The sequence below is a fragment of the Rana temporaria genome, chromosome 1 (assembly GCF_905171775.1).
Source record: "Rana temporaria chromosome 1, aRanTem1.1, whole genome shotgun sequence".
In the NCBI taxonomy this organism is placed as follows: Eukaryota; Metazoa; Chordata; class Amphibia; order Anura; family Ranidae; genus Rana; species Rana temporaria.
This window is the reverse complement of record NC_053489.1, coordinates 376,806,713-376,832,476: the sequence shown is the minus strand read 5'-3', so window position 1 is coordinate 376,832,476 and position 25,764 is coordinate 376,806,713. Positions and strand designations below refer to the sequence as shown.

The 25,764-nt window shown below is 44.3% G+C and overlaps 1 protein-coding gene across 1 annotated transcript in view; it reads left to right on the top strand.

Moving 5' to 3' along the window:
- The window catches only part of POLR2B (RNA polymerase II subunit B), a 601,249-nt gene that overhangs the window by 256,179 nt on the left and 319,306 nt on the right, over positions 1-25,764 (top strand). The window contains 1 exon segment of the mRNA XM_040322519.1: positions 15,471-15,639. Within this exon segment, the coding sequence (XP_040178453.1) occupies positions 15,471-15,639 (169 nt within the window).

The window sequence follows — 25,764 nt, the reverse complement described above, 5'->3', positions numbered from 1 at the left end:
ATATATATATATATATATATATATATATATATATATATATATATATATATATATATATATATATATAGCTAGCAACGTGTCCAGTGCAATAATAACGTGAAGATGAAAAACAATCCAATCGTCAAGAACGCAATATCAAGCAAAGAATGAATGAATATAAAATGCATCTGTGCTTCACTTCTATTAAGTTTCCACGACGAGTGCTTCAGTGCAAAGTAAAAAACGTGCTTCCAAAATGACAGACTCCAAACCTTTCCACAGTGCAGTAGTGAAGATGTAAATAGTTAATACAAGCCCCTTACCTTGAAGCGGCTTGTATGTAAGCCTTATAACGTGTAAATGAAGGATGTCCCACAGCCAGCCTGCCGTTCTTACACTGCATAAACAGAGACCTGATCCCAGCAATGGCACTCAAAAAGAACACAAGGAGGCTTCCATAGCACAAGACCATTCACAATTTAATGAGTAAAAACACTTAGACAGAGCTGTATAAACAGCATGTAGTACGATCGGGTCTCAGCTCTGCGGCCGCGAGCGGATCAAGTCACCAGCAATCCTCCTCTTCCTCACGCGTATCGTAACGAACACACGTTACTTAATCATATCGTAACGAACACACGTTACTTAATCATAATCATATGATTAAGTAACGTGTTCGTTACGATACGCGTGAGGAAGAGGAGGATTGCTGGTGACTTGATCCGCTCGCGGCCGCAGAGCTGAGACCCGATCGTACTACATGCTGTTTATACAGCTCTGTCTGTAAGTGTTTTTACTCATTAAATTGTGAATGGTCTTGCGCTATGGAAGCCTCCTTGTGTTCTTTTTGAGTGCCATTGCTGGGATCAGGTCTCTGTTTATGCAGTGTAAGAACGGCAGGCTGGCTGTGGAACATCCTTCATTTACATGTTATAAGGCTTACATACAAGCCGCTTCAAGGTAAGGGGCTTGTATTAACTATTTCCATCTTCACTACTGCACTGTGGAAAGGTTTGGAGTCTGTCATTTTGGAGGCACGTTTTTTACTTTGCACTGAAGCACTCATCGTGGAATCTTAATAGAAGTGAAGCACAGATGCACTTTATATTCATTCATTCTTTGCTTGATATTGCGTTCTTGACTATTGGATTGGATTTATGGGGGTTTCCTTGGACAGGAAAAATGTGGGGACTGTTATTAAAGCATGAACAGTAGTAAGGTATGAAAAAATGTGGGCCTGGTCAAACCTCAGTCATGAGAGCCACAACAACAATATAAATTTCAAAAGATTTATTTTATAAAAAAGTTTCTTTATATAAAGACATAGAGAAAAAGATATACAATAAATACTATAGAATGCATCTTAGATAGATTTCAGACTAACAAATAAAATGATACTTCAAATGCATAAAAATGCAGGTGATCTTCATTTCATCCCGCATGTGACGGTTCTACTAGTTTCGCCCGAGAGGGCTTCGTCAGGAACCAATAGGGGGCAGTAGTCTGAGCAAACAGAGTATGACGGAAAGAAACATATAGTAATATACAAAAACAGAGACATCACATAAGTTTAATGTATCGGTACATACAAACAAAATATCTGACCATAAATATAAACATAATCATAATTTATTATAAAGCATAACTAAATATGTTTAAAGAAGCAAAAATGGAGTGAATGGAGTGTCTGCGATAGCTGTGGACTTTAACAGAAATATTTACCTGAAAAAATGGACTGAATAACCTGAATAGTTAGCCGTGACTGGCTCAGGATCCCAGATGGAAGATCCCAGATGTAAAGAAGGGATGGGAAAAAGAGGGAAAAATCCTCTTGTGCATGCGTATAGGAACACCGTGCACCGCACAGAGCCTGGATGCAAGCCTAAAGAGGAAGAGGAGCCAGAGGCGGGCAGGTACTGTAGGTACAGAATGGAAATATTAAAAGTGAGCAAAAAAGGAGGAAAAAAACTGAGGTGTAAAAAAAGAGAAACAAAATTGTGATGAATAAACATCTGTAGAAAAGGTGTGTGTAAAAGATAGTTATTACCTGGTTCAAGTAGTAGTCAGAGTAATAGGAAGATTCTGTGATGAAATGGTCTCAAAAGAGATTATTATGGATCAACCCAGGAAATTTCTGTCAGTACTGTGTAGCACAAAACAGGAAAGCATTCACTATGGAGCTACATGCAATGTATCATATAAAGTATATAAAGTATATAAATGTTGCTTCTAATAGTACTATCAGTAAACAAATATTTAGTAAAAATTAGAGATTAAAACCGCAAATCACAGCGGTGTTGAAAATGATATTAACATGAACGCCTATATAGACTGCAGGGTATTAGAAGGACCTACATTTCTCACGAAGTATAGCGTTTTTTATGTACTTATTAAGCATTATAATTGTTGCACCTATAAGAAAAATAAAGGTGAAACTAGAAGTATATACAAATAGTGGTAATAATGTTACCTGATTCAAGTTGCAGCAATATCTGCCAGCAATTTAGGCAGATAAGATACCTGAAGGATCTATTAAATCCAGATACTGAATAATGAGATATCAAAACAAAAGAAAGAAGGAAAAGGAAAAAATCAATCAAAGAGAAAATATTTCCTCAATATTGACAGATAAATGAATAAAATAACACAAAGTCTGCAAATGGCAACAAAGTGTCACAGCTAGGCTATTGTAAGCACTGAATTAACGTTAAAAGGAAAAAGTATATAGTAAAAAAGAAAATAAGAAATAATCTGTGGATGGGAGCATACCTATGACCTGCTGTTGCCTCAGTAAGCCGAGGAATGATTCCTCTGACAGAGCTCACGCTGATGGATCAGCTGTGCAGCTCCCTAATATGCTGCCAACAATCAGAGTGAGATGATGTTCATCTGAGAAAGGGGCAGCTCATCACTCTACAATGGGCGTGGATATCGCGGCAGGTGTCATGGGGATTTCCCAAGGGAACCACATGAGCCGCGCCTGCGCAAAAGAGAAACATCCCTCTAGGAGATGCTAAATCAGGCACACTTGCGCAGAGGAGAAGAAACCCCCTGGGAAATACACCGGCGTCGGATATGACGCATCGTTGCCTACCCAATGGGTGCCGTCAGAAAGCGGACCCGCACTGTCACTCAAGCCTCCGCTCGAGTTCAGCCCAGCAAAGCTGCACTGGTGTGGGCCCCCTAGCGCCCAGAGTGGCTTGACAGATGAAATCGGGCTGAATGGTGTCCGACATATACAGGCAATGAGCTGAAGTGCAAGGGATCGGTTCTGATGGTATGAGAGCATGAAAAACATATTTTCATCCATGTCAGGCAAATAAGTAAAGAGAAAAGAGAGAAAAAAAGAGGGAAAAAAGGGAGAGATGGAGGGAAAAAAAAAAAAGAAAAAGGAAAAGAATAAGAAAGAAAGAAAAAAGAAAAACGGACAAAAGGAAAAGAAAAGAAAAAAATAATGATAATAAAGAATAAAATAATGAAAAAAATGAAAAGGGGGGGGGGGGAAATAACAGAGAAAAAAAACAGGGAAAAATTAAGAATATAAAAGGATATAAAAATCAAAAACCAATATTGGAATTTTTTTTTTCCAATATTGGTTTTTGATTTTTATATCCTTATATATTCTTAATTTTTCCCTGTTTTTTTTTTTTCTGTTATTTTTCTTCCCCCCCTTCTTTTCATTTTTTTTCATTATTTTATTCTTTATTATCATTTTTTCTTTTCTTTTCCTTTTGTCCGTTTTTCTTTTTTCTTTCTTTCTTATTCTTTTCCTTTTTTTTTTTTTCTTCCCTCCATCTCTCCCTTTTTTTCCCTCTTTTTTTTCCTCATTGCCTGTATATGTCGGACACCATTTAGCCCAATTTCATCTGTCAAGCCACTCTGGGCGCTAGGGGGCCCGCACCAGTGCAGCTTTGCTGGGCTGAACTCGAGCGGAGGCTTGAGTGACAGTGCGGGTCCGCTTTCTGACGGCACCCATTGGGTAGGCACCGATGCGTCATATCTGACGCCAGTGTATTTCTTCTCCTCCGCGCAAGCGCGCCTGATTTAGCATCTCCTAGAGGGATGTTTCTCTTTTGCGCAGGCGCGGCTCATGTGGTTCCCTTGGGAAATCCCCATGACACCTGCCGCGATATCCACGCCCATTGTAGAGTAATGAGCTGCCCCCTTTGATTGATTTTTTCCTTTTCCTTCTTTCTTTTGTTTTGATATCTCATTATTCAGTATCTGGATTTAATAAATCCTTCAGGTATCTTATCTGCCTAAATTGCTGGCAGATATTGCTGCAACTTGAATCAGGTAACATTATTACCACTATTTGTATATACTTCTAGTTTCACCTTTATTTTTCTTATAGGTGCAACAATTAGAATGCTTAATAAGTACATAAAAAACGTTATACTTCGTGAGAAATTTAGGTCCTTCGAATACCCTGCAGTCTATATAGGCGTTCATGTTAATATCATTTTCAACACCGCTGTGATTTGCGGTTTTAATCTCTAATTTTTACTAAATATTCGTTTACTGATAGTACTATTAGAAGCAACATTTATATACTTTATATGATACATTGCATGTAGCTCCATAGTGAATGCTTTCCTGTTTTGTGCTACACAGTACTGACAGAAATTTCCTGGGTTGATCCATAATAATCTCTTTTGAGACCATTTCATCACAGAATCTTCCTATTACTCTGACTACTACTTGAACCAGGTAATAACTATCTTTTACACACACCTTTTCTACAGATGTTTATTCATCACAATTTTGTTTCTCTTTTTTTACACCTCAGTTTTTTTCCTCCTTTTTTGCTCACTTTTAATATTTCCATTCTGTACCTACAGTACCTGCCCGCCTCCGGCTCCTCTTCCTCTATAGGCTTGCATCCAGGCTCTGTGCGGTGCACGGTGTTCCTATACGCATGCACAAGAGGATTTTTCCCTCTTTTTCCCATCCCTTCTTCTTTACATCTGGGATCTTCCATCTGGGATGCTGAGCCAGTCACGGCTAACTATTCAGGTTATTCAGTGCATTTTTTCAGGTAAATATTTCTGTTAAAGTCCACAGCTATCGCAGACACTCCATTCACTCCATTTTTGCCTCTTTAAACATATTTATTTATGCTTTATAATAAATTATGATTATGTTTATTTATGGTCAATCAGATATTTTGTTTGTATGTACTGATACATTAAACGTATGTCTCTGTTTTTGTATATTACTATATATTTCTTTCCTTCACTGATATACTCTTTGTTTGCTCAGACTACTGCCCCCTATTGGTTCCAGACGAAGCCCTCTCGGGCAAAACTAGTAGAACCGTCACATGCGGGATGAAATGAAGATCACCTGCATTTTTATGCATTTGAAGTATCATTTTATTTGTTAGTCTGAAATCTATCTAAGATGCATTCTATAGTATTTATTGTATATCTTTCTTTTTTTCTATGTCTTTATATAAAGAAACTTTTTTATAAAATAAATCTTTTGGTATTTATATTGTTGTTGTGGCTCTCATGACTGAGGTTTGACCAGGCCCACATTTTTTCATACCTTACTACTGTTCATGCTTTAACAGTCCCCACATTTTTCCTGTCCAAGGAAACCCCCATAAATCTTCTTTCTTAGAGGGACTTGAAAGCTGACAGTCATTTTTTTCATAATTAATGTTATGCTCTGCCAATCCACTTACATTGGATTGGATTGTTTTTCATCTTCACGTTATTATTGCACTGGACACGTTAAGATATATTATATTAAATTATTCAACCCCCCAATGCTGTAAAGGGTTTTAGGGAATTTAGTGTACATTTGTAATTGTATTCAGAATGAAATCCTACAAGGACTTCTTAAAGAACCATATGCAACTAAAATGACATCAATTGGTTTTGTAATACAGTAGTAAATGTTTATGTTGTGAATTCTTCATTTACACAATTATTCAACCCCTTAAAGCCTACCACTCTGAAGAACAGAGGTTCATTGAAGTGTTTTCAATCAGGTATTGAAAACACCTGTGGATGTCAGGGAGCAGCAATAAAGCCTAATAAGCACCAATCGGGCAGCTTTAAAATGACTGTATTACTCAGCTCCTTCTAGACATTTACTGGTGTGGTTACAAACATGGTGAAGTCAAGAGAATGGTCCGGGAAGACAAGAGAATAGGTGATTACTCTTCACAGGAAGGGCAATGGCTATACGAAGATTGCAAAGATGTTAAACATACCAAGAGACGAGGGGGCGTGTCCAAGATGGCGACGTGAGCGGTCGCACTCTCCGTGAGCTCCGCTGGCTTCTCCCACTAGATCCGTTCCTGTGGTCTGCAGCCTCAAATTTTTCCGCCCGCTGCCACCTGGATGAGGCGAGGGATCCCCCGGGCGCAGTCCGGTAAAGGAAAGAGGATTCGTTTCCCTCCACAGACGGAGGTACCTCAGCCCCCTCCGGCCTACCACGTGGAGCCGCGCACCACGCGCTCCTCCCGCATGGCGTCTCATCCGCCAGCGGTCCCCGCGGACTCCAGACCATCCTGGCTCCCGGAGGTGATGGCTGCCATAGCGACCTGCCAGTCCACCCTGACGGCCAAGATAGAGGAAGTGCAGCTCGATGTGGGGCTCATCCGTCAGGACATGGACAAGCTCCGCTCTCGGGTCACGGAGACGGAGCAACGTATCGGGCTCCTCGAGGACGATTCCAGTGACCACTCGGCCTCCCTCCGCACACTCCACACTAAGGTGAGGGCATTGGAATTTAGGGCCGAAGACGCCGAAAATAGAAATCGGAGGAACAATCTCCGCATCATCGGCCTCCCGGAGGGGGTCGAGGGGAAGGACCCGACGGCCTACGTGGAGGACTTGCTCCGATCCGTCCTCCCGGACGCGAGATTCTCCCCTCACTACACTGCGGAGAGGGCGCACAGAGTTCCCCCTAAGCCAGGGCCTCCGGGAGCCCCCCCGAGGACATTCATCCTGCGGCTCCTGAACTTTAGGGATAGAGACGAGGTCCTCCGGGCGGCCAGACAGCAAGGAGAAATCCGCTTCCAGAACTCAAGGCTGATGATTTTCCCTGACTACTCCGTTGAGACTCAACGGCAACGCAAGTCTTTTGACCAGGTCAAGGGAGCCCTGAGGGCCCGGAACATCAAATACAGCGTCCTTTTCCCGGCCAGGCTCAGGGTCCAAGATGGCGAATCCCTCCGATTCTTTAACACCCCGAGAGAGGCCTCTGACTGGCTTGACACCTTACCTCCGCACCGCTGAGCAAATAGCTGTGAGTACCTTCCTTGTTTCTTCCTCGTCTCATTTGCTGCTCTAACCCCCGCATCTTGGATGGAGACTCTGACCCCCATGTTGTTGGCTTTTTGCCCCCCCCCCTTTTTCGGTCGGATGTCTCTCCGTCCGAGGCCCCCTCCCCTGACTATTATCCTTGCATTAGAAGCCCTGTTGGGGGGCCATGCGGTGGGACCTTGGGGGGTATCCACACCCCCTGCGGGAGTCTCTTGGCTGGAGAGCCGTACCAAAGTCACTCTGTTTATACCTGTCGTTGCAACACAAGTTTTGCGCCCCTGAGACTTTCAGGAGAACAGTAAGTTAAGCCTACTTTCTATAATATGCAGCCTACACCTGCCTGCGGGGATCCTCCGTTGGGAAAAAGTTTTCTTTTCCCCCCTTTTCTTTTTTAGATTATATTTTTTTCTATTTTATTTTGACTCTTCCAAGTGAAGGGAACGGAACTGAAGGAGAAAACCTTTTGCCTTTCCCCCGCCGGTTTATGTTTAAGCGAGGTGTGGCGTGACTGTAGGAGATCAGCACCCTAGCAGGGGGGGGGGGGACGACACACTGAACGCTGACAGGGGGATTTTTTCTTCCCATTTTTCTGATGTCCTGCCCCCACCTGCTCGATAATTTCACATGGAGAGGCCAGGAGCGGAGAGGCGTCGTGCTCAAGCGGACACCCCCCGGATATCCGGTGGGCCCCGGCTCGCCTCTTGCACATCTACCCCCGTTTGCAGCCAGCGTGCTGATGTGGGACTGGGGATTGGAAGCTCTTCCCAGTTTTAAGGGACTGAGCAGGGTGGGGGGGGGGTTTGTTGCCCGTTCTGGGCTTGTTATGCTATCTGTTTTTTTTTCCTTTCACCCATTTTGTTTTTTGTTTTTCTTTAAGTTTATGTCCAGATGTTTTATTGAGCATGCACGGTGTTGTACACTGTCTGGTCCTGTGCAGTGGAGCCCGCCTCGGGCCCTGGCGCCAGTTTCCCTGGAGCTTGCTTTATATGATCCGGTCCACTACCCTCCCAATGCTCGCCATGCCGCTACTTAACATTATGTCCTGGAACACCAGGGGCCTCAACTCTCCGGTTAAGAGGTCATTGGTGTTCCAATTCATTAGGTCCCACAACCCTCACATTTGCATTCTTCAGGAAACCCACTTAGTGGGCAGTAGAACCTTGGCCCTTAAAAAACCCTGGGTTGCCGCCCACTATCATTCCACATATTCCACCTTTGCTAGAGGGGTGAGCATTTTAGTTAACAAATCCCTGCCCTTCAAGCTCCTGGACCTGGCGCTGGACCCAGACGGCAGATATGTGGTTATTAATGCTAGAATTTTATCCCAGACGTGGTCTATTGTGGGTCTCTACCTGCCTCCCCCAGCCTCCCTGGTATTGTTGAATAAGATAACTGCCATTTTAGCTGACTTTGCTTCGGACCACATGATAGTGTTGGGCGACTTCAACATCGCCCCCGACCCAGCGGTGGACAGGATGGCGGGTGTGGGTCCCTCTTCCCCGGGACTGGTTTCCTGGGCCGAGGCCTACGGCTTGACTGATCTCTGGAGGTGGAGACACCCTCGGGAGCGGGCCTACACCTGTCACTCTGCCTCATACGCCTCCTTCTCCCGCATAGACCTGGCCTTCGCGGGTCAGTCGGTCCTCTCTAGGGTCGGGGAGATTAAGATACTCCCCAGGGGTATTTCAGATCACGCCCCTCTGTGGCTGAGTCTGGGTGATACGGGGACCCGAGCCGGGCTGTGGCGGCTGTCACGGTTCTGGATCTCGGACCAGGATGTTGAGGCGCAATTCACGGGAGTACTAGATAACTTTTGGACTACTAACCCGGGCACGGCCTCCCCGGTTATGGTCTGGGATGCCTTCAAGGCCTTCACCAGGGGCCAGTATCAGACTATTATAGCTCGAGTTAGGAGGGAAAGGCGTTCTGCGCTGGTTGCGGCTGAGGTTGCTGCCACAGCGCAGGAGGCATTGTATGTCCGATCCCGTGACCCCCAACACTATATCACGCTGCAATCCCTCACTAGAGAGGTTATGACACTCCGTACTTCCCTGACCCAGAAGAGACTGCTGGCACAATCCCACCGTATATTTGAACAGGGGGAGAGATCGGGCAGGCTCCTTGCGTGGCTCTCGAGGGAGCGCTCGGGGGGCATGGCCGTTCCCCAGATTGCTGGTCCCGACGGGGGCATTCTGTATACTCCGGAGGAGATCACCCGGACCTTTGCAGAATACTACCAGCGTCTTTACACAACACAGGTGACCTTTGGTGACGAAGACTTGGCCCTTTACCTGGAGGAGGTTGACGTCCCTGTCCTATCTGACAAATATCGGACTACCCTTGACAGACCCATCTCCCTAGATGAATTACTTACAGCGCTTAAGACCATGCAGCCGGGCAAGACCCCCGGACCCGACGGTCTCCCCGTAGAACTCTACAAACAGTACCCTGACGTGTTGGCTGCTAGGCTCCGGGAGGTGCTGGTGGCGGCCGACCACCTGCACTCTCTTCCCACCTCCATGGGCGATGCGGTGATTGTGGTTATACCAAAGCCGGGTAAGGACCCCTCTCTTTGCCCCTCCTACAGGCCCATCTCACTACTAAACGTCGACGCTAAACTGCTGGCTAAAGTCCTGGCTATCAGGTTGAACACGGTCATCACGGCCTTAGTGCACCCTGATCAAACGGGCTTCATGCCAGGTAGGGGTACTGACATTAATCTCAGGAGGCTCTATACCCACATTGCTAGGGCAGACGACACGGGCCAAACCCTGGTGGCCTCCCTCGACGCCGAGAAGGCTTTTGACTCCGTTGAGTGGAGGTACCTGTGGGCGGTCCTTGCCAAATTTGGATTTGGTCCCAAGTATATTTCCTGGGTCAGACTTCTCTACGACTCCCCCCGGGCCAGGGTCTCTACAAATGCGTGTCTCTCGGATCCATTCCCACTGCAGCGTGGTACGAGACAGGGGTGTCCCCTTTCCCCGGGTCTCTTCGCGCTCGCCATAGAGCCCCTTGCGGCTCTTATTAGGGCGGACGGGGAGATTCGGGGGATTAGGGTCGGTCCTCTACACGAAAAAATTTCCCTTTACGCTGATGACGCCCTACTCTACTTAGCCGACTCGTCCACTTCCCTTGACAAGGCACTGGCCCAGTTTAACCGTTTTGCGGGCTTCTCTGGAGTCCGCATTAATTGGGATAAATCTGAACTCTTCTCACTCCACCCCTCCCCCACTAGCTCCAATTCTCGCTCGCAGCTTAAATGGGTAGGGGAGATTAAATATCTGGGAGTCAGGGTCACTGCGGTGTTAGACGATTTCGTAGCACGAAACCTCCAACCTCTGATGAGACAGGTCACCACTAAACTTGCGGCGTGGCGCTCGCTCCCTTTGACACCGGTGGGTAGGATTAACCTCCTGAAGATGGTACTCCTGCCCAAATTCTTGTACTTCTTCCGGAATACCCCAGTCCACCTTTCGAGGGAATTTTTCAGGAAGCTGGAGAGTCAGATGGGGGCTTTTGTTTGGGCGGGTAAGACCCCTAGAATAGCTAAGAAAACACTCTACCTACCCCTTTCGGGAGGTGGCCTGTCGCTCCCAAACTTTCAGCTGTACTACTGGGCGGCGGTTTTGGTCACGGTCAGGTGGTGGTTCGCCCAGCCCAAGCAGAACCCGGCGGTCACGCTGGAGGCTGCTGTCCTGGGCTCATACGCCGCTCTGAGCAACCTAGCATTCCGGGGTTGCCGGGCGGCCCCTTCGGTCACGGTTCCCATGCAGACCACCATTAGGGCCTGGAGGGACGCTAGGGTAGTCTACACTAAACCCTCCCACGTCTCCCCTCATATCCCCCTCTGGGGTAATCCCCTCCTGCCCCACTTCCACTCTCTTCCCGACCCCTCGGTGTGGGCTAGTAAGGGGATAATAACTCTTAAACATATTGTATCCGATGGCACTCTCATGACTTTCCAGGAGCTAAGGAACCGGTACTCGATACCACCGCAGTGGACTTTCCGGTACTGGCAGCTCAAGCATGCATACGGAGCCCAATTCCCGGACAGACTCACACTCCAATCGGACTCGATTGAGCGACTCCTGACTTCACGTTCCATGGGGCGCCCGTTATCTACCCTTTATCTTTATCTGACGGTAGCGTATGACACTGGGTCGACCCGCACACTTGCAAAATGGAAGGCTGATATACCTGACCTGGATGACGAAAAATGGGAGGAATGTGTCTCAGTGTTCATCCCGTCACTTATAGCAGCTAGAGATAGGTTCATCCAGATAAAATTTTTACACAGGGCCTACTACACCCCTCAAAGGCTGGCTCGTATCTTCCCCCAGCGAGACCCCCTTTGCCCGCGATGTGGGATCCACGAGGGCTCGTTTTGGCACATGGTGTGGTCCTGCCCCAAGATCCAGCCCTACTGGAGCCGGGTTGCCGAGGTCTTGGGCTCAGTGTCTGGGCTGCAGATCCCGGTCGAGCCCCTACTTCTCCTCCTCAGCCATTTGGAGGAGGTGGGGGGGGACAGATACTCCAAACTATTTCTTACTTTCTCCCTCTTCTATGCCAGGAGGGAAATCCTCCTCAAGTGGAAGGCGGCAGACCCGCCTACGGTGGATTCTTGGACCCTGTCTATCAATAAAGTGCTCCCGCTGTACAGGATCACGTATGAGAGTAGACAGTGCCCGGCGAAGTTTGACAAAGTGTGGTCTATGTGGATTGATGCCAGGGGCTAGAGGTGGTCCCGGATTCGGATGCTGAACTATTCATGTATAATATAAGCTGCTCCCTATTGCCTTCTCCCCCCCCACCCCTCCCCCCCCAGCCCCCCCCTCTCTGCGCTCTCTGGTCTATTCCTCTCCCCCTTACTATATGATCCTCAGAGGGGGGCGGGCATTGTTGAAGGTCCCCGCTACGTTTCCTGTGGTACGGATGGGGATTCGGACATCCTGTTTTTTCACCCTGACGAGGTGCAGTGGCTAGGGACTTGGACTTGCTATGAGCCCTACAAATTTCCCCTGATGTTTGTGTAAATACTGTGCTTCTCTATACATGTGCATATGTAACCCTGCTTTTTTTGTCTCAATAAAACATCTCTGTTAAAAAAAAAAAAAAAACATACCAAGAGACACCATAGGAAGCATTCGCAAATTCAAGCCAAAGGGCACTGTTGAAACGCTACCTGGTCGTGGTAGAAAGAAGATGCTGACTTCGACTGCTGAGCGCTACCTGAAGCGTAGAGTGGAGAAAAGTCCCCGTGTGACTGCTGAGGAACTGACAAAAGATTTGTCAGATGTGGGTACTGAAGTTTCTGCTCAGACAATACGGCGCACACTGCGTAATGAAGGCCTCCATGCCAGAACTCCCAAGCGCACCCCCTTGCTGTCTCCAAAGAATAAGAAGAGTCAACTTCAGTATGCAAATATCATGTGGACAAACCACAGAAGTTTTGGGATTGTGTTCTGTGGACTGATGAAACAAAATTAGAAGTGTTTGGGCCCATGGATCAACGCTATGTTTGGAGGAGGAAGAACAAGGCCTATGATGAAAAACACCTTGCCTACTGTGAAGCATGGCGGGGGGTCAATCATGCTTTTGGGGCTGTTTTGCTTCTGCAGGTACAGGGAAGCTTCAGCGTGTGCAAGGTACCATGAATTCTCTTCAGTACCAGGAGATAGTGGATAACAATGTGATGCAGTCCGTCACAAACCTGAGGCTTGGGAGACGTTGGACCTTTCAACAGGACAATGATCCCAAGCATACCTCCAAGTCCACTAGAGCATGGTTGCAGATTAAAGGCTGGAACATTTTGGAGTGGCCATCGCAGTCACCAGACTTAAATCCGATTGAGAACCTCTGGTGGGACTTAAAGAAAGCAGTTGCAGTGCGCAAGCCTAAGAATGTGACTGAACTGGAGGCTTTTGCCCATAACGAATGGGCGAAGATACCCGTAGATCGCTGCAAGACACTTGTGTCAAGCTATGCTTCAAGTTTAAAAGCTGTTATAACTGTAAAAGGATGTTGTACTAAGATTGAATGTCAATTGGGGGTTGAATAAAACTGATAATGATGTGAGCACAGAAAAGACATTTGTGGTTATTTCATTATAAATGTTATGTTATATTTGTCTGACCTACACGTGCCTCTTTGATTTAATTGTAGACAGGATGATCAAAATCAATGTCAAACTTGGCAAAACAATCAATTTCAGTGGGGGTCACTGTGTGGAACACGTCAACAGTGTTGAATTTAGCACAAAGCACGTTTTTACTATGCAAAATCCAGCACTTCTTTAACCACTTAAGCCCCGGACCATATTGCTGCCCAAAGACCCAAGGTGTTTTTACAGTTTGGGACTGCGTCGCTTTAACAGACAATTGCGCGGTCGTGCGACGTGGCTCCCAAACAAAATTGGCGTCCTTTTTTTCCCACAAATAGAGCTTTCTTTTGGTGGTATTTGATCACCTCGGCGGTTTTTATTTTTTGCGCTATAAACAAAAATAGAGCGACAATTTTGAAAAAAATGCAATATTTTTTACTTTTTGCTATAATAAATATCCCCCAAAAACATATATAAAAAAAATTATTTTTCCTCAGTTTAGGCCGATACGTATTCTTGTACCTATTTTTGGTAAAAAAAATCGCAATAAGCGTTTATCGATTGGTTTGCGCAAAATTTATAGCGTTTACAAAATAGGGGATAGTTTTATTGCATTTTTATTATTTTTTTTTTTTTACTACTAATGGCGGCGATCAGCGATTTTTTTTTCGTGACTGCGACATTATGGCGGACACTTCGGACAATTTTTACACATTTTTGGGATTTTTGTCATTTTCACAGCAAAAAATGCATTTAAATTGCATTCTTTATTGTGAAAATGACAGTTGCAGTTTGGGAGTTAACCACAGGTGGCGCTGTAGGATTTGGTGTACACTGTGTGTGTGTGTTTACAACAGTAGGGGGGCGTGGCTGTAGTAATGACGTCATTGATCGTGTCTTCCCTATAAAGGGAATGACGCGATCAATGCGCCGACACAGTGAAGCACGGGGAAGCCGTGTTTACACACGGCTCTCCCCGTTCTTCAGCTCCGGGGAGCGATCGCGACGGAGCGGCTATAAACAAATAGCCGCGCCGTCGTCCCGGATCGCTCCCCGAGGGGACCCGACCGCCGCAAGTCGGGGGGGGGGGGGGGGGTCCCGATCGGACCCCCCACCCACGTCTAGGCAGGGACGTACAGGTACGCCAATGTGCCTGTACGTGCCATTCTGCCGACGTATATGTACAGGCGGCGGTCGGGAAGGGGTTAAAGAGAGCACAGTTGCACATGGACTGTTTTTATTCATAGCACAATTCACGTGCACTTTTTGTATTTAATTTTATTTAATCTCTCATTACTTTTTATTTATATTTTATATTTTTCCATATCTATGGTCATTTTAGAACATGTATTTGGAAAGCACACTCGCACTATAAGAATTTATTAGGCTGGCGCCAACTCTACTAGCTTTTTCAATTCCATCTATTATCCCACCTAGGTGGGATAAACATGTAGAGGCAGCCACCTAAATATATTCCTTTAACTTATTCACTCATTTACAATTGAAAAAAAAAAATATATATATAATCTTAGGGTTTCTATCTCTGTTTCTATATACATATTTTTCGCTGGACATATATTTATATTCCTGGTTATGTTGCGTGGATTCATCCAACTACTTTCATTACTGGACAGATCACCTGGTGAAAACGGAGGGACCCGTCTGGCGGATCGGATGAAAACAGACAGGCGGTCCGTTTTAATCCGATTCCCCATAGAGGAGAGCGGCGCTCTAAAAGGTCCGTCCCTGCACGAAACTGACCTGTCATGCGTCTTCTCAGCTGGGATCAACAAATTGATCCCTGCTGAGCAAAATGGAGTCCGTACACAGCCATGTGAAAGGGGCCTAAAGATAGCAATACAAGTTACTAATTTTAGCAATACTTTATATTGAAGCATACTAAAAGTCAGTTCAGTAAAGCAGTCCTTGCACTCTTTGCTTGAAAATATCTCTAAAGTAAATGGTCCAATCGTGATGTAATGCTGTTTTGTGTGGTTGTCTTAAACCTGGATTAACGCAGGTTCTTTTCTTTGTACCTGCCCTGATTTCTTTCATACCACTTTTCCCAAAGGTCTTAATAGCCATAAATTAAATTTAAAACATTTCTTTAGTCTCCTAGGAATACCTACCAGTCTGCTATGGGTAAACAAGCTATGGGCGTCTATATTACCAATTTTCATGTTCGTATGGATACTTTAGCTCATGTGCTATATTACCCTCAAAAGCCCTTGGTTACCACCAGATCAATGGAGTACCTGCGTTTCAGAGAACTTCCCGCTGGTAAGCATTTGTTTTTTTTTCCTTTTTGTTTTTCCTTGGGTGGAATTTGTTTTGAATTACTATATTCTATGTACTATAGGCAAACTTTTTTTTTTTTCTATAGAGGTAGGGCTGGTGTAACAGTTGTCAGATATTACGATTCCCCCCCCCCCCCCCCGCCATCTGTGTCCCATTGCAGAGATTTCCCTTCACTTCCTGTTCCGTAGCCAAAACAGTAAGTGATAGGAAATCTCTGCAAATTAAAGGAATCCCTTGAGGCCCCAGGCCACCAGAACTAGTGCCCCCATTGGAAAATTTCCTCCGTATTGCTGTTTCTGGGGACAACCCAAAATGTTGGGATTTTCTTTAACTTTCACTGATCATGTTACATTGGACAAATGAATCTTGGGGGAAAAATATACTTTGATGAATTTTAGTGAGCACAAACACATAGTACCCAATTATTGGTAAAAAATAAAAGTTGTTATGCCAAGTAAATAGATACCAAACATGTCATGATTAAAATTGCTCAGGCCTGTGGAAAGGTGGCAAACTATGGTACCTACAAATCTCCATAAGTGACACTTTAAAAGCCTTTACAGGTCAGTTTCCCTGTTTAGTTACACAGGAGGTCTGGTGCTAGAATTATTGTGGTGATATCTCACATGCAGTGTGATCGCCGTTTACAATTGCGTGCAGGACTTGCGTAGGAGTTCGCATTTCCGCTTTCTCTTGCGTTCATTGACAGTCTCTTATTCGTTAAAACGGTAAACTGGATGTGACCTGGCACGCGCACACACTACACACACGGCGACCTCCATCTTTAAGTGAGGCAACCGCCATGTCGGATATAGACGAACATAAAATTTACAAGACATGGTTTATTGTTACATTGTAGAAAAATGTTGTATTAAATAGGTAGTCGCATGACTTGTGCTAAATATGCTGCTACATAGCATGCAATGCAAATAAAAATGCACATAATTGTACATAAGATAAATGGGTTAAACATAATGGGGACAGGTAACTTTGGGCTTCTAGTGGCACACAAAGCGTTTCCTGGCATTAGACATTCATCAGGAGTGTTGTAACGTAATATGCTGGAAAGAAAATGGACAAGAATTGATAATGATGTCCTTAGAATAAGGGGGGACAGACTGATACTCACTACGCAGCCCCAAGGCCAGGCTCGATGTCTGCCAGGGAGGATGGGGGTAACAGGCATGATGTCTCCCCCGGGACTGAGAAAGGGGAACCCTCCAGGGACGGAGAACAGAGTCCAGAGCACAACACGGTAGTCACAGCTTGATCCAATTGACTAAGTGTTCACAAAGTACATAGTGTTCCTGAAAAAATATGTCTCAAAAGGGGGAGATTAATTAAATGTTTAGAAGTGTAAGGTGTTTAAAATGTGGCAGAATATCTGTGTTCCCACAAGGGAACTACATGAGGGGGTGTATGTGAAATAAAACGAAATAAGGGAGAAAAAAGGACATGCCAAAAGAAGATAGCTGAGCTCCCAACGAAGAGGGTAACCTGAGTGTGAATTCAGTGTGCTTCCTTATGATTGAATAGTCAAGCAAATGAACCATCGGCTGCTCCAAGACTACTATATACTCACATACCCAGGGAGGGGCCCCATCAGGTCATGCCTGATTGGCCATACTGAACAATAGAGGTGGGGTGGGGATACCCAGCTGCATGTGGAGGAACCATCAGCAGTGAAAAAAGGATGTTTAAACAACGTCAATGACACCGCTGGATATGGCGTCAAAGCATGACGCTGATGTGCAGGAGGTCAAGCCCCGTCCCCACCAAAAAGTGGGGGGGGGGGGAAGGGGATGGGCTGCTGCACATCGCAACCCCGGAGACAGCGAAAACCCCCCCCCCCCCCGACCCCCCTTAAACCCAAGCTAAACCGGACAAGGGATTGGGAGGTGATCTGGAAAGTTTACTGGGTCGAAGATAATACATGGAAAGATATGAACATAGGAGTCTAATGGGAATAAAGAATAAATCTAATAAATTGCTGAACAATGTTATAATATAGGGGCAGTAAACGGAAGTTAATAAAATGTTAGGTGTGACAGGTCACTTGGAGCATGTGTCTTCCACCCAATTATTTGTCATAACAGTGAACTGGATGTGACCTGGCACACACTATAGCACACATGGTGGCCTCCATCCCTAAATTAATTTATAGAAAAAGAGCTGTGGGACTTTAAGTGAGGCAACCGCCATGTCAGATATAGACATACAATTTACAAGACATGATTTACTTATTCATTATCCAGGGTTTTTATTAGCCCCACCTATAGGATGTATCACATTCATATTAATTATTACTACAAAAGAACACATTGTTGGACTGGTACCAAAGAGGGAAAAAAAAAATCTTCTCTGCACGCATGAGATCAGACATATCAGAAATATTAATAGTGGTATGTGTGCAAATTGATAAGATATCTGAAAAGGTACTTGGAAGGGAAGAGATTCCAAGACTGGGGCAGCTAAAAGGTCAGGGATCCAGCTAGATTTTACAAGCTTAGTTGAAATAGCCAGCAGCCTTAACTAAAAGGGCAGGAGAGCAGGATATCCCACAGGGATGGAGGAGCAGAGGGATTGATACAAAGGTCAATCAGAGCTTGAATTACAGTGTAGTAGTGTGTATCGGATCTGGGAAGAAAACATGAAAGTGGCCACAGCGCACATGTTAATAAATGCATGTATCCAACTTACATTCAAATAAACACAGTTCTGCTTGAGCTTGGAACAGGGGAGAGCTGAATGCAGCACAGCCTATGAACTGGCAGGTGCTTGTAATGCAAAAGCTTCTGGACCAGGGGATATTCGCATTGATAAAACTTGCAACCAGTAAAAACATGACAATGCAACCTTTAAACATTAACAGCTAGGCACCTAGACAAGTCTCATCAGTATGGCTTGGTGACAGGAATTCCCCACTTTGCCTCCCTTGTCTATGTGCTGGAAAACATGTCCACAATAAGTCTTGATTAGCCAGGGCGTGCCCATCTGGATGCCCAGGAACAGTTTTGCATAAAGTATATTACATCACTCGTTTCTAAATGTCCCACCCCAGATCCCACTCGGATCTGTTATCAAGTGGCACATCTCCGTTGGAAATGGTATAAACCATTGATATTAAGTTGGTAGTCAGGTAAAATGAGCTAATGCTGGATTATGCAGCTCTCCAGGACCAGCTGGGGCAAGATAAGAAATATGCCTATGAAGAGTTCCATATCCCCAGCTTTGTCCGACACAATGTTCTCGCAGATGCCCCACTGTTCTGGTGACTTCCTGGCTGCATAATCCCAGTAGATACTTCAGCCAGTCAAAGGGTTTCAGAACCCGGCTCCCCTCCATGCTCTGGCCAGGAGAAGCAGACAAAATCCCTGGCCTCCATGTAGGTAGAAGGCTAGCCCATAGGCCCCCTCCAAATGCCCCTGTCCCTGTTCGGAATGTCAAAGATTTTTTTTTTTTTTTTTTATGATTTTTATTGAAAATTGCAAAACCTTTGACATTTTGGTGTAAACTGTTTGCCTTATGATAATTGTACATCGTGATCTTAACAGAAAAGTAAAACATTTTCTACCGACCTGCACATCCAGTGTCCGTATAATTACAATTCCGAAAAGAACAAACGCTGGCACAACCAGTCAACTTTACGGTAGTCTAGAAGAGAAATGCAAACGGTCCCAGTCCCCTGGAGGGGGGGGGGGGGCACAGTCAATTTCCAGAAGAAAACAGAAAGGGATAGAAGTAGTAAGAGAGGAATAACAAAGATGAGAGTTTACTCCCTAAGCCATTCTTGTTGGTTTTATCATGTTGACTGTTATGTACATATACTATGTAGCACATACACATACTATGTAGCTCATGCTACCTTTCACATTGTGAGGCATCAGTACTATATACATGTAATAAACTTGATCTTTTTCTAACTCAACCCCTACCTGTCAACTGTTTCATTCAAAGTCCCAATTGCCCCCCCTCCTTACTTGCCTATATCTTGTTCCCACTTTGTCATGTAAAATTTTTTTCTGGAGTGGAGGTCAGTATATTATAGATTTTGGAGATGAAGCCAGTGTTCTTATCAAAGGTTCTACGTAACCTCATCCACCTCAATGGGGTACTTATCTCGGCTGCGTGTTGCAGGTTGTGCAAAAAATGCACTATTTGCACATAATTAAACATTTCTGAATTTGGGAGAAGCTACTTCTCTTGAAGGGATCCTTGTGTTAGAATCCCCCTATGATCACAGAGATCAGCTATGCGTATCAAACCCTTGTTTGTCCACCAAGCGAGGGACTGGGAATTGAGACCTGGGGTGAAGTCTGGATTGCCCACTAGGGGGGCCATGGGAGTATGTGGGGATTTTAAATTATGAAATTTCGTTAGTCTGTCCCATAGGTTCAATGAAAATGATAGTGTAGGACACATCATGGCTGGTCTGTCTTTTGGTCGCAGCCACATCAAGTGACTGGTTTAGTGGGATACAAGGTAGATTGGCGGGGGGTGTTGAGTGGAAGCGGATTAGCTGTGCCAATTGGGCTGCATAAAAGTATCTAGCCAAGTCCGGAACTCCCAGGCCACCCCTCATCTTCGGCATATATAGGGTGCTCTTTTTCACCCGAGGTCTTATTCCCCCATATAAATTTCAAAACCTTGTTTTGAAATGAGTGCAAGTCTGGTATACGAATTGAGATAGGCATCGTTCTAAATAAATACAGTAGCCTTGGTAAGAGATTCATCTTGAACACGTGCAGTCTACCGAACCACGACGGAGGTTTTTTACCCCATTGTTGGAGATCAGCCACCATCTTGTTGTATAAGGGGGGATAATTTGCCTGGTACAGTTTATCTATTGTGGGGGTTAGGAAGATTCCGAAGTATGGAAGGGTTTTTGTCTGCCATTTAAATGGAAACGATATGTGTAGTTGTTCTGTGTCCGTGTCCAGTGAGGTTGAGAGCAACCGATTTTGAATGGTTGATGGAAAGGCCTGAGATCATGGAGAAGTAGCGTAATGTTCGGTATAGGTTTGGCAGTGACGTGCCTGGGGACGAGAGGAGCATGAGCAATTAATCGGCAAATGTAGCACACTTGTGCTCGAGCTCCCTACAGTGTATGCCCTTTGTCTCGATGACTCCTAATTTTGGTAGCCAATGGTTCCAGGGCCCATAAGAATGGGAGATGGGGGGCACCCTTTTTGCTTTCCTCCTATGGATATCTATTTGAGGTGGTGTATCCCTTAACCTGGATTCTCGCTGTGGGTAAATTATAAAGAGTCTGCAACACCCCCAAAATTTTTGGGCCGTAGCCTTTTAGTGCATAAAAAAAGGTAGTCCCATGACGGGGTCAAAAGCCTTACAAAGGTCTAGTGACAACATCATGCTGTCCCTGATTGTCCCAGTTGGATTGCACCCACGATATAACATCTATTAGGGGTCGGGTCTGATCAGGCAATTGGGCACAAGCCTCACCTGGTCCGGATGGATGTAATTGGATAGGAAGGTATGCCAGAACTTTGGTCACCAATTTGAGACCTACTTTAATAAAATTGGGTGATATTTGGCAGTCACCATGGTCCTTCCCAGGTTTAGGGATGGCATGAATAAAGGCAGCTTAAAGCCAAGCCTTTCCTCAGATCATTAAAGGAGCATAGGTCACCAACAACTGACAACTTCTTGTAGTAATGTCCCGAGAATCCATGAGGGCCAGGTGCCTATGAGGGGTGCAGACCCTTGATAGCCGCTTTGATTTTGCCCTCTGTAAAATCACCCTTCATCAGCACAATATGATCAAATATTGATTTTAATGGGCCCTTCAGTGAAAGCAAATCAGTTTTTGCAAATAACATGACAGAACATTGAATAAATATTTATTAAATAAATACTATTTGCTAATAGTGAAAATGTTTTCAAGAATATCTAGGGCTGCTTATTTTACAAATACAGAGGAAGCGATAGAAGTAGAAACAATGTGTACAGTGTCTTGTTCCCAACATGAAATTTGAAAGTTTTCTGTATACAGAAAGGTTGACGTGTATGACAGTGGATAGCATTTTAAAAAGAAGAGTGCCAGAGGATATGACCTGTGTGATTACAGGAAGTATTATATTTTCAGAGGAGAAAATGGAGTAGTGAAGGAGTGCATTGCATATGGTGTAAGTGGCCACTATGTATGCAGTACATGAGGATGGGGGTGGATTGTAAAATAGCAGTGTGGTGGGGAGGAGCTACTACAGTGTTGTGTGTTTTTTTTTTTTTTTTTACTTAAAAAAAAAAAAAAATCCTCATTACACTCCTACAAAACAAAAAACAAAAAATGAGAAATGAAGAGGCTTCTATGAGCCATATTAACACCACTCTAAAAAAAAAATAATAAAAAAATAAAACCCAAAAGAAAAAAGTCATGTACAAGGCTCCTATGAGCCATACGACCATCTTCTCTATCTAAAGTGAATATTATATACCTCTTATTCCTTCCTAACCCCCCTCCTCCGTGTCCACATTTCCCAACCTTTCCCCCCCTATGCGTTTACCAATTCTCCAATCTATACAGATTCCACCATAAAAAACACACGTTTCATTCTATGCCCCTAGCCATCTGGCCCTGGACTTTTACCTATTGACAGTCGATATTGCTCCATTTAGTTAATAAATGGTGATTGGTCGCTCTATTTCCTCAATCACCACAAACTGCAGGGAGGGCAGTGCCGAGTCTTCGATATAGTCTCGGGTCTCCACCCTTCGCTGTTCCTCCATAACACTTGACGACCCAGATTGAATATTTTATAAAATTTCATAATATCTAACTCTGCCGCTATGGCTTGAGTTTCCACTATATTTTTATTTTGAACTACCGTAATTAATTATGAGCATGCCTGGAGTTCTGCTGTTAAGCTGTCTGGCTAATAGCCGACCACATTTATTCCTTCGTTCATAGAACCTGTGTGCATAATATCTGTACTTGTTTTTAGTTTTACGATCCAGACATTGTGCTATATTACATTGCAGGGTCTCCAATTGCTGAGCTTCTGCTAGATCCAAATGTCTCTTGTTAAACCACTTGACCACCGGGCCTATTTTGGCACTTCTCTCCATGTAAAGATCAACATTTTTTTGCTAGAAAATTTTATCCGAACCCCCGAACATTGTATATATATATTTTTTAGCAGACACCCTAGGGAATAAAATGGCGGTCATTGCAACTTTTTTTTCTTACACGGTATTTGTGCAATCATTTTTCAAACACCTTTTTTTGGGAAAAAAAACGGTTTCATGAATTAAAAAATAACAAAACCGTAAAGTTAGCCCAATTTTTTTTGTATAATGTGAAAGATGATGTTACGCCGAGTAAACACCGAACATGTCACACTTTAAAATTGCACACACTCATGGAATGGAGTCAGACTTTGGTACTTAAAAATCTCCATAGGCGACGCTTACATTTTTTTTTACAGGTTACTATTTTAGAGTTAGAGGAGGTCTAGTGCTAGAATTGTTTCACACTCTTAACGCACGCGACGATACCTCACATGTGGGGTTTGAACGGCGTTTACATACAGGTCATTCTCAAAAAATTAGCATATTGTGATAAAGTTCATTATTTTCTGTAATGTACTGATAAACATTAGACTTTCATATATTTTAGATTCATTACACACAACTGAAGTAGTTCAAGCCTTTTTATTGTTTTAATATTGATGATTTTGGCATACAGCTCATGAAAACCCAAAATTCCTATCTCAAAAAATTTGCATATTTCATCCGACCAATAAAAGAAAAGTGTTTTTAATAAAAAAAAAAGTCAACCTTCAAATAATTCTGTTCAGTTATGCACTCAATACTTGGTCGGGAATCCTTTTGCAGAAATGACTGCTTCAATGCGGCGTGGCATGGAGGCAATCAGCCTGTGGCACTGCTGATGTGTTATGGAGGCCCAGGATGCTTCGGTAGCGGCCTTAAGCTCATCCAGAGTGTTGGGTCTTGCGTCTCTCAACTTTCTCTTCCCAATATCCCACAGATTCTTTATGGGGTTCAGGTCAGGAGAGTTGGCAGGCCAATTGAGCACAGTAATACCATGGTCAGTAAACCATTTACCAGTGGTTTTGGCACTGTGAGCAGGTGCCAGGTCGTGCTGAAAAATGAAATCTTAATTTCCATAAAGCTTTTCAGCAGATGGGAGCATGAAGTGCTCCAAAATCTCCTGATAGCTAGCTGCATTCACCCTGCCCTTGATAAAACACAGTGGACCAACACCAGCAGCTGACATGGCACCCAAGACCATCACTGACTGTGGGTACTTGACACTGGACTTCAGGCATTTTGGCATTTCCCTCTCCCCAGTCTTCCTCCAGACTCTGGCACCTTGATTACCGAATGACATGCAAAATTTGCTTTCATCCGAAAAAATTACTTTGGACCACTGAGCAACAGTCCAGTGTTGCTTCTCTGTAGCCCAGGTCAGGCGCTTCTGCCGCTGTTTCTGGTTCAAAAGTGGCTTGACCTGGGGAATGCGGCACCTGTAGCCCATTTCCTGCACACGCCTGTACACGGTGGCTCTGGATGTTTCTACTCCAGACTCAGTCCACTGCTTCCGCAGGTCCCCCAAGGTCTGGAATCGGTCCTTCTCCACAATCTTCCTCAGGGTCCGGTCACCTCTTCTCGTTGTGCAGCGTTTTCTGCCACACTTTTTCCTTCCCACAGACTTCCCACTGAGGTGCCTTGATACAGCACTCTGGGAACAGCCTATTTGTTCAGAAATTTCTTTCTGTGTCATACCCTCTTGCTTGAGGGTGTCAATGATGGCCTTCTGGACAGCAGTCAGGTCGGCAGTCTTACCCATGATTGCGGTTTGGAGTAATGAACCAGGCTGGGAGTTTTTAAAAGCCTCAGGAATCTTTTGCAGGTGTTTAGAGTTAATTAGTTGATTCAGATGATTAGGTTAAGAGCTTGTTTAGAGAACCTTTTCATGATATGCTAATTTTTTGAGATAGGAATTTTGGGTTTTCATGAGCTGTATGCCAAAATCATCAATATTAAAACAATAAAAAGGCTTGAACTACTTCAGTTGTGTGTAATGAATCTAAAATATATGAAAGTCTAATGTTTATCAGTACATTACAGAAAATAATGAACTTTATCACAATATGCAAATTTTTTAAGAATGACCTGTATATGGGCGGGACTTGCATGCGAGTTTGCTTCTGAGCTCGAGCTACCGAGGACAGGGTTGTTTAAAAAAAAAAAACAAAAAAAAAAATTTTACTTTTTTTTTATTTTTACACTTTTTTTTTTTTTTTTTTTTGATCACTTGTAAACATCCCTTGTATCTGTAATTACTGTGACAGGTCCTCTTTATGGAGAGATGTGGGGTCAATAAGACACCACATCTCTCCTTCAGGCTTACAAGCATGAGATCGTGAAAAAAAAAATTCACCAATCTCATGCCGACAGCTGTGATTGCAGCTTTGTTTACTTCTGGGTACCTGGGCGTGACGTCATAACATCGCGCCCGGGCCTTCAACGGTCATAGAGATGACTGGTGACCATCTGGTCACCAGTCATCTCTATGCTTCCCAGCCAGCACCGGCCGATTCGTTCTCCGGGCCCCCTAATGGCACCGGAGAGCACGGAGAAGCACCGGATGGCGGCGGGAGGGGGATGTCCCCTCCCGCTGCCTATAAGAACGATCAAGAGGTGGAACTGCCACTTTGATTGTTCTTATCGTGCAGAGAATCGGACGCTGAAGACTGTGATATCTGAATGATGCCTGTAGCTGCAGGCATCATTCAGATATCACTGCACAAAGTCGAGGTCGTCCATGGACGTCCTCGGTTGTCAACCACTTTTTGCGATTCGGCCCTGCATCGCTTTAACTGACAATTGCACAACGTGGCTCCCAAACAAAATTGACATCCTTTTTTCCCCACAAATGGTGCTTTCTTTTGGTGCTGTTTAATCACCGCTGCAGTTATTATTTTTTGCGCTATAAACAAAAATAGAGCGACAATTTTGGAAAAAATAAATTTTTTACTTTACTATAATAAATATCCCCAAAACGTAAAAAATTAAAAATTTCCTCAGTTTAGGCCGATATGTATTCTTCTACATATTTTTGGT